Genomic DNA, 10553 nt, shown 5'->3' on the forward strand with positions numbered 1-10553 from the left:
GTTTATTTTTAAATAAACTCACATATTAGGTATATTTGCTAAAGATAGACCCACCTAATGTTTATAACCATCTTCAAATCTTTGTAAGTCAAGTAATTAGGAATCAAAAATTCTTGTGAGAGACGGTCTCTTTGAAAGTTTATCTCTAATTGGGACTTGCCCATTATATATTTTTTAAAATATTGTAAGTAGGAAGTAAGAATGATGTAAGTTGACATTTAGATATTGAAAATAGGCATCAAGGATACGGTAAGTAAGTATTAAAAATAGTGTAAGTAGGCATTAAGAATACGATAAGTAGACATTAATCTTTAATGGGCTGGACTTGAGATACGTCTCTCAAAGAGACCGTCTTTCAATAGACTAGCTGATTAGGAATAGGGTTAATTGTCAATAATAAACCAACCTTTGCCTAATCCACCGAAATAATTTCACCTATTATTTATTTATAAATAAATCTAATAGTAGTTACATTAGATATGCTAAAAATAAACGGACCTATTGTACGTTTATAACCATTTTTAAAGTTTCTTTATAAGTCAAGAATTAGGTTTTAAACAATAGTTGGGTTTATTTTCGGTAATTATACCAAATAGGTGGATATATTTAAAAATAAATAATAGTAAAGTTTATTTTAAACGGATAAAACAAAGATTGATGTATTTTTTTTTAATTTCTCTTTAGAAATAAACAATATTTGAGTTTGTTTTCAGTAATTATACAGAATATAAGGATTTATAGGTCAAATAAACAGTTATTGGATTTATTTTCAGTCAATAAAGCAAATATTAATTTATTTTTGACAATTTCAAGGTACGGTAATAGTAACTTTTACCTTATTTTTTGCAGATAATTAATATGGTTTTCAGAAAGGGCTTTTACCCTTGGGATCTATAATTCTAAACTCCAAGCTAGGAAAAGGTAAGCTTATTTTGATCTTTTTCATCACTTCCACTAGCTATTATTTCTTCTGTTGATCTTCCATGACAATTAGTTGCTTTCTCTAATTCATTATTTTACCAACATTTGCTATTGGTAGAAACCGGTCTCATTCATCCACCATCTTAACTTAACTTCACTTAACTACAACAAATTTGAAATATTGATCTACTAATTAAGTGTTTTATGTTTTCTCAATATTGTTTGTTCGTCTCTTTATAGTTGTGTCACTGTATTATCTCTCCATTCATCTCTTAAATTTATTTATTAGTTGATATATAGTTATAGATTTATTTACACGGTAAAACTCTCAAATGCTCATCTATGTTATAATGGTGGATAATAAATTATTCAAGATGGGCCCTAAACATAAAGGGTTTTGAAAGTATAAATTTCTTGAAAAATCATCTTTATAAAAAAATAAAACCCATATATATATATATATATATATATATATATATATATATATATATATATATATATATATATATATATATATATATATATATATATATATATATATATATATATATATATATATATATATATATATATATATATATATATATATATATATATATATATATATATATACTTTATTATTTTCTTAATTTGAAAGAGGTAGAAAAAAAGGTAAGAAAACAAGGAGGAACAATTACCTCAAGGTGTTATACATACACTATCAAGCAACTAGGCTAAAAATATATACTTTGTACTTTATTAGGGCTCTTTCTCTTTATATAAGTCCATTAGGGGACTTAATTAATATTAAAATAATAACTAAAAAATCAAAATTAAAATTCATTAAATAAAAAAAATAATTGGATTGGATATAAATTAAAAAAGCCCAAAAAGCTTATCTCCCGTTGTACAAGAAATGGTCCTTCAAATCATCTTTTCTCAATTCAAATGAAAATTAAAAATGCTTTCTTTGGCATACTCAAATGAACGTTGGACATTTGTCCAAGCTATCATATTTAGTAATGGTTTTAAGTAAAGACTACAAACTAAAAAGGCACTTAAGTGGGAAGCCCTAGTGTAAATTATATATATATATATATATATATATATATATATATATATATATATATATTTCATTCTATTATATTTGTCACTAATATTGACATTTCTTCACTAAATGTATATATCACTATTAGTTACATATATTTCAAAACGGAGGTAATATATGTACCTAATTAGAAAGACTCTGAATAGTTAATACTACATAACTAATTATTATAGATTTAGATTTATAATTTTATAACCTTCTCAGAGAATTAGAAAGACTTTTTTTTTTTTTTGTGTAATCTGGCGATTATATTAAGTCAAGGTCCACCAAAGCTTGAATACCCGGTGAAAAGAAAGCCATATAAATTTTATCATGGTAAAACACCGTTACATCTAGCAACCAAATGAGCTACAGTATTATTACTTCTGCGAATAAGGACTACATATAAAGCGAGACAAGTATTCACTATAACGAGTGATACTACCATAGTTAAAAATGACACAGAGAGCTGGGACATATTATTATCTTTGCCTTCAAAAACAGCCAATGCACACACCAAAATCAGCTCCTCCTCTTTAGCGTGTGACAGCAGCCATAGAAACAGCTCAACAAAGGAGTCTTTCAATTATTGTATTTTTAAGATTTAAGATTATTACTAATGTTTTCATTATATTGTAACTTGACTAAAAATAGTATGCACAATTACTTGTGGAGCTCTAGAAGATCACTCTATCAAATTTTGATAAGATATTGCATTAATTGTTGGTTTTGTATGGATTTAGTGCACATTAAAATAGCGTGTAGTAACATTAGATTTGAAGAATATGAGTTACGAATTGTGGCCAAATGTAATGAAAATGAGATTGAAGACTGTAAATTCGAAATCGACTATTAAAAAGTGGTGCAAAATAAAAATATTGCTGAAGACATGTTGAAAACAAAGGTGTATGAAAAAACAATTTGTGAAAACGTTTTTAAATGGTTTGGGTTTTCTATTAGTGCCATACAAAGAAATTTGCAACTCTATTTCTTTTTGTTCTTTTTATTTGCTTTTTACACAGTTTTCAACGTAAATTTTAAACCTGAATATCTCTAAATACACATAATAAAAAATTATAAAAAATACATAATAAAAAAGTATATATTAAGACAAATCTAATGGGATCTCACATGAATATATTTTATCTTTTAAATGTGTCCAAAATATTATTTAAATTTCTCTCTCTTTAAAGTGAATATTTAAAATGAGTATATTATTATTATTATTATTATTATTATTATTATTATTAAGAAAAAAGATATTATGACTTCTATGACAGTATCAGTATGACACTTACTTTATCCCTATCTTTCTAAACTTGAACCTCTTGGACCGTTTCAATTACAGATGATGGTCGCAAAAGTTAATTGTTAATTGTTTTTTTTAAATTATCGTAAATAATATAAATTTTTGTTAATTTCTATATAATAATACTAATTTTTGATTAATCAGAAAAAACACCTATTTAGTAGGATTTTTTCTAGAATAATACCAACTTTAATTTATTAGCTAATTTACCAATTTTTTTTGTTATTTAAATTCCTATAGTTTGATTTTTAACATGTTAGAGATATATATTCAAAAAAAAGACCCTTTAAATTGGTATTTTCTATGGTTAATCAAAAGTTGGTATTATTGTAATTATTGTAGGAAAATAATAAGTGTTAATTTTTTTTTTGAGTAACTTGAGGTTGATTACGTTCTAAATGAAGAGGTACCAAAATGGTCTTGTTAGAGGAAATCTTTTGAATAACATGACAAATAGGAGTAGCATTTTTTATTTGTTTGTGAATTTAAAATCAAGCAGGAAAATTTGGGAATCACTTGAGAAAAATGGAGTGGATGATGTAGGAAAAAGTTATTATGGATAAATGAATAAATTTAGAAATGATTGATGAGTATTGCGGTCATTTAGCAACGGTAAAGTGGACAATTGTCTAGGGCTTCAAATTTTTTAGTGCTCAAAAAATATATTTTTATATATAAAATTGATATTAACAAAATTAAATTTAAGTATAATTTATATTTTTTGCTATGTAATAGTTTAAATTATAAGAGTTTTTTTTATAAAATAGTTAATATTTTATCAATATAAAACAAAACCAAACTTTAAGAGGCCTTTTCATTTTTACTCTGGGGCCTAAAAATAAATAAGACGGCCCTGATTTTGTGAAGGTTATTATGGAGGTAGTCCACGAGTATGAAAGCATCATCTTTGATATCCTTGGAGAAGGTATGTAAATGTGTAAAACTATTCAAATTAATGTTCTTTTAGAAAAGTTATTTTGTAACACTCCGGCCTTTTGGACCGTTGGTGACTATTCATGGAGATTGTAGATACTCTCACAAACCAACACAAGTCTTTTCAGCGCACTTTGACCTCACTCGCGCGCCCTGGAAAACTTCGCAGGAGATCACCCATCCTAAGATTGCTTCTCACCAAACACGCATAACTGTGAAATTCTAAACAAATGGGCTCCTATGAAAAGAAGATGCACGTTGTTGATATGAGTAGCTTATCAATCCCTTTTCAAGCTAAATTCGGGGTATTACACTCACGCCCACTCGGGAATACAACGTCCTCATTGGATCGTAATTTCAGGATCTTTTCCCCCGCTAGGTGCACTGAACACAATCAGCCACGGTCGTAGGGTTGCTCTGATACCATTTGTAATACTCTAGAATTAGCTTGAAAAATGATTGATAGATTACTCTGAGTTTCAGGTGGGTTCGAATTGACCCAACGAATTATCATTTTAATTTTTCATGGGTTAGCTTAAAAAAATCAGTGGAATTTCATATTTAACCATTGAATTTGAAAATAGATAAATCTGTTTTTTTTTAGAAAAATTATTTACCATAGCATCTAGTCAAATCCAATAAAATTCATACGAACAAATAATAATTTAACATAAAATAACATTAAAAAGTCTACAGTGCATGATTGATGATACTACAAAAAAGATATTCAAATGACTAAAACATAATACAACAATTCAAATATTAAGAGTACAAAAGTAAAAAACATGTTAAATATAGAAATATATTAGCTTCTTTTTTGTTTGTGTGCCCAAATGGAGAAATTTTACCCATTTTTTTGAACAACCGCTCAATCCAACGGGAAAAATCCGACCTTGACTGGATTGACCGTTGTTTAACGAGTTGTTAGGTTTAGTCATTTTTCGAGTCCTGATAAAAAAATTAGGGTTTTAATTCAATTTTTTAGTCAAGATTTAAATTAATTTTTGAATGAGATGAAATTTTTTCAAGTCTAGTCCTAACAATTCAAGCTTAAGACAAATAGCACTCAAAGTTACATTTATCCAATATTCATCAACTTGTGGAATTATTGCAAACAAATAAATTCAATATTTTATATTTTCTATAAAGTTAGTTTTAAATTTGACACTTTAAAATTATTTCTTTAATGTCAAATCAAACACAATTCGAAATTCAAATCATCTTCTATACAAAAAATTCAAATCATCAATGCAAATCCAAACGTCACTATTGGCCAATGTCTACTAAATTATTAATTTGTTTAGCAACCAACAAAAACAAGTGTGAAAATAGATAATTTTGAACAGGAAATTGGCAAAACGCAAATTCTTATTTGAGACAGCATTATTGTGAGACGCTTTTCATATATGGGTTGAATAGGTTATTAATACAATTATTAGCATATGAACTACTTGTTTTAAGGTTGTCTTACCGAGAGACGGTGTCTCACAAGAATAGCTCACTAACATTTGTTTCTGAAAATAAACTCAATTATTGTTCATTTTAAATTAACCTCTAATTCGGTATAACTATTGAAAATAAACTCAACTTTTATTTATGCTTAATTATTAACTTACAAAGAAACTTTGAAAATAATATAAACAATAGATGAATGTATTTTTAACAAATATAACTTATGGCTGAGTTTATTTAAAAGTAAATAATAGGTATATTTATATTCAACTAATTTATTATTTACAATTTCTCTATTTGAACGAAATGATGAAAAATTAAAGATATTATTAAAAGTCGCCGCCTTTTTCATTGCGTCATCATCCTTTATATATTGAATTTTCAATTTGCTTTTAATGAATTTCATAATTCTATCTCACTTAATTTTTTTTTAAAAAAAAACCCTATAAACTTAAAATTTAAAGGCATTTAAATAATTTTACCATTAAAAAAATAACAACACAATAAAAAAAGTGAGTGCATTTAAACATTGGGAATTAAAAAGATAATTATATTTATTTCGTATAAATTCTTGTCCAACCCTTTTCCATCAATATTTACTTCCTCTTTCAATTTCTGAATCGAATTGGGAATAAACCCTCCCCGCTCCCCGTTTCGTGATCGTGAGCATCTTCAAATAGCTCCTCTTTCTATTTCGTCAATTATATCATCTTTAACCAATCAGTTTAAATCTTCAAGTGATTCTTGCTTTTCGGAATATTTAGGTTGAGTTCTATTGCCAATTTTAATCACAATTATATAGTTTTCTGTTCTGATTTTGACTTATCTCATGTCGATTTATCTTTTATTGCTGTTTTTCTGTTCTGTTCGTGTTTTTGTGTTTTTTTTTTTTTTATAGATTTTGTTGTTTTTGTATGTCGTTATTGATTTTGGATGAATTTTTGTGGGTTTTTTATCCGGCCGTTTGAATTTCAATTTTCGGATAGGAAATACTAAATTTATTGTCTTTGCCCTTAATCTTTAATTGTTTACCTGTATATCAAAGTAGTTGATTTAAATTTTGAAATCTTTATATTGTTTGCCTTTTTTTTCTGCTTAAATGTGTTAATAATTGCGGGTGGAGAAATTGTCCGAATTTCTAAACTTTTGGAGTAATTAAACAAAAGATCATTGGTATCTAAATACTTTTTTTTGATATGTAAACTGCGGAATTGAGTTGTGAATGTCTTTTAGTTTGGATTTGTTTAGCTGAATGACAGCAAAATCTACAACATATTGCATTGCCCTAATGCACTAAAGTGGTTGAGTTATTATGCTTGCAGCCTTACCCTTGTAATAACAAAGAGAATGTTTCTGTTGATCCTTAATCACAAACTGTTAAATTAGGCTGGACTTATTGTGAATGCCAGCATATTAACGGGGGAGACAAGTGCACACACTTCATAAGCCAAGGAGATATATACCATCCCAAAACCATATGGCAATGGGAAGAAGGTCTCTAATAGCTTATAAAGCGTGCACACAATTTTCAATTTATCGATGTGGGATAACTCATCCCAACACAAACACCATAGACAGCTACAGATTTGTATCTATCAATTTTAGCAAGTTGCATATAGTAGCCCCAATCTGTATGAGAAAACAAGCGTTAGCGGTAGCTTCTGCAGATTCCCCCCCCCCCCCTCCGCCCCTCTGTTATTTCTGAATTCTAAACGTGTGTCTGTTGTTTTCAGAGTTCACTCCTTTTCCAAAATGCCGGCTACAGCAGGTCGGGTTCGTATGCCCGCTAATAATCGGGTGCATAGTAGTGCTGCCCTTCAGACTCATGGAATATGGCAGAGTGCTATCGGCTATGATCCTTATGCACCCACGAAAGATGATACTAAGGCTACTTCTCAGAGCAAAAGTGAGGCAGACCCTGAGAATGCTTATGCCAATTTTCAGGGTTTGCTTGCATTAGCACGTATCACTGGTTCGAATAATGATGAGGCGCGTGGTGCCTGCAAGAAGTGTGGACGTGTTGGGCATCTTACTTTCCAATGTAGGAACTTCTTGAGTGTCAAGGATGATGACAAGGAGGAAGACCCAGGGGTGATTCAGGCCAATATCATGGCAGGATTGAAAAAAATCAAGGGTAGTGCTGGGAAGATGAATGGTAAAGCTGCTGTTGAGAGCTCAGAAGAGAGTTCTGAAGTTGATGATGAAACTGAGAGCTCTGATTCAAGTGAGGATTCTGAAATGGAGAGGATTATAGCTGAAAGATATGGGAAGAAGAAATCCAGCAGCAAATCAAAGTCTGCAAAAAGGAAGAAGAATTTCTCAGATGATGAAGATTCTGATTCTGGCAGGAGAAGAAAAAGGGGCAGGTCGAAGAAGAGGAGGAGCGGGAAAAGATCTGGGAGCGATTCAGATGATGAAACTGATGGTTACAGAAAGAGGAGAAAGGAAAAGCGGAGGAAGAAGGATGAGTCTTCTGATGAAGAAGAGGAACGTCGGAAGAGAAAGAGTAGGAAGGAGAAGAGGAGGAGGAGGAGCCATCGACATGCTGATGATTCAGATGAATCTCCTAGGCGGCATAAGAGAAAGAGCAGGAGGGCCAGATCACCTTCTGATTCTGATTTCAGTGACTCAGATGATTCCAGAGTTGGAAGGCATTTGAAGCGTTCTGGCAAGAGCCAAAAACGGAAATATGAATATGATGAGTAGTGTTGTTATATTCAGGTACTGGTTTCTGTGACTAGTCTGTTGTGATCCCTGTATTGAATGCTGCACATTTTTTTGATCTGTCCTGGATTTTTAATTGCGTGTGCTTTCACTTGAACTAGTGCTATATTGAAGTTAGTAATTCATTAATCATCTCCTATGGTATCTTTTGTGGTTACTCTATGACTGTACTACAAGTCTGCAACTTATATACATCAATTGCCCTTGTGGAAATAGTGTTAGGCACTTTGCCGTACCTTAAGAATAGCTTTGTTTCGTCTATGTACTCCTGAAATTGCCTGATTATCTGTTTTTCATCGGGAAAATGTGTTATCTAATTGGGTACCTTACTAACCTGTGCCATATATCTGTGCTTTTTATTTCATTTTGTTTGGGCAATTGTATAGCAACTTGTGTTTTCTGATGATGTTTTGGACATCTTTGCTTTATTCTGATGAATTTTAAAAGAGTCTTGTACATGTGAATTGAGATTGATGGTTTCAATTTGACCCTTGACTAGAAATACATCATAAAATTTGCTTCAATTTCACCAATCTTGAAAATTGTGACTTTTCTGGGTATATGTTAGCATTGTTTGTTTCAAAATAAAGCATTTCCAAGCATTCTTTGCGTTACATTCAAATATGGATGTTATATCTTGTTTTTCATGCTCACATGAAGTTTCTACTATCTACTTCATACATGCTTTCATTCTATTTCTCTGACACTGGATCTCTAGAGAATCACCTCTTCTTGTGATGTTAGCCATTATATCTTTCCACAGTTCTGCCCGAGAAAAATAAAAAATATTACTCCCTCCTATTCATATCAAATGCCTTGTTTTGTTTTGCACGATTGTCAATGCTCTAATTAAATCCTAATATCTCTAATTGTTTATAATTTAGTTAATAAAATTTACATTAGGACGACTCAAACAAGATTTCACTTCAAATGGGACATTTGATGTGAATTTGAAGGAGTGTCAAATAAGGAAGGGGAAGGGGACCGTTTATGTGCAGAAAACCTGTTTAATGAGCATATATGTTTTATTGCACCTGTCAAACGAGCATATATGGCCATATATGCTATGTATGCAACTGTTTCGTCTACGTATGAACCACTTTCCTGGTTTCCTGCTATATGTAAAGCATAAAGGTATCTGGGATTCATATTGATAATAGACATCTCTTCTGAGTTCAGATACGATGTTAATTTTCATCAGTGGTTGGCCGATATACTTTGTTTCGAACTCGTGTTTTTTTTTTTTTTTTTTTTTTTTTTTTTTTTTTTGTGTGTGTTAGTTTGGTTAGATGATAGTCTTCTTGATAGCAAGTTTAACATGTAATACTGTTTTGATCTTCATGTTCTCTGCTCGTTTGCTCGATGTGGTATCAATCCGATAATTGGTGGTTGTTTAACATTTGCAGGGAATGGTTTTATGCAACAGATCATCTCAATGGCTACTGGAATGTCATGGCTGAGCAACTGATCAGTGTGAAATACTTCTATGTAATCGCGGTCGCTCTTCAATATTGCATGTTCTGAGAAATGGATTTTAGAAACCCTATCTTGTGTATTATGTAATGTCGAAACTCGAAACTCGAAACTGGTGACTTATGTGTCCTTCAATGTTTCCCTTTGTATTCCATCACCATGGTGACTGATTATGACTTGTAAGTTCTCAGTTGTCATTTTTTTTTTACCAGAAAAAGCGAAGAAAAAGGCAAAAGTAATTGTTTTGTTCCGTTAAATGACTGCTTGGGATTTGGCAAAAAAATATGTACTTCGATCTTTTACTATCGTGAGGATTGATAGTCCTGTGATCCTATCCTGTAAAAAGTTTCAGGTCACATAAATGGGTTAGAAACTCTAATCAAATTTTAACCTGTTTAATTAATTTGTTTGGAAATCATAATTTTAACTTGATTTATAACTGATCAAGTTGATTTTATTTCGATCCGTTTAACCTGTTTAAAGTTTTTTGTTTTTGTTTTATGATTTTTAATATAGATTATTTTATTTTTAGGCCATAATTTTAAATCTTTATTTTATGAATTATTTATTTTGCATTTTCTATGAAAAGTAGATACTAGTTTTTTTAGATTTAAAAATTAAACCTTAACCTAACTTATGTAATAGATTAGGTCGAATCGATTCATTTTTAATTGG

General features: G+C 30.2%; 1 protein-coding gene across 1 annotated transcript; it reads left to right on the forward strand.

Moving 5' to 3' along the window:
- The first annotated feature begins 6256 nt into the window (after positions 1-6256).
- Positions 6257-10135, forward strand: LOC130817631 (CAX-interacting protein 4). Its single transcript, XM_057683457.1, has 3 exons — positions 6257-6445; positions 7415-8402; positions 9812-10135. Exon 2 carries the CDS (start codon positions 7434-7436, stop codon positions 8385-8387), a length of 954 nt encoding a protein of 317 aa, XP_057539440.1. The 5' UTR covers positions 6257-6445; positions 7415-7433; the 3' UTR covers positions 8388-8402; positions 9812-10135.
- The last annotated feature ends 418 nt before the right edge of the window (positions 10136-10553 follow it).

Source organism: Amaranthus tricolor, chromosome 7, assembly GCF_026212465.1.
Source record: "Amaranthus tricolor cultivar Red isolate AtriRed21 chromosome 7, ASM2621246v1, whole genome shotgun sequence".
Lineage (NCBI taxonomy): Eukaryota > Viridiplantae > Streptophyta > Magnoliopsida > Caryophyllales > Amaranthaceae > Amaranthus > Amaranthus tricolor.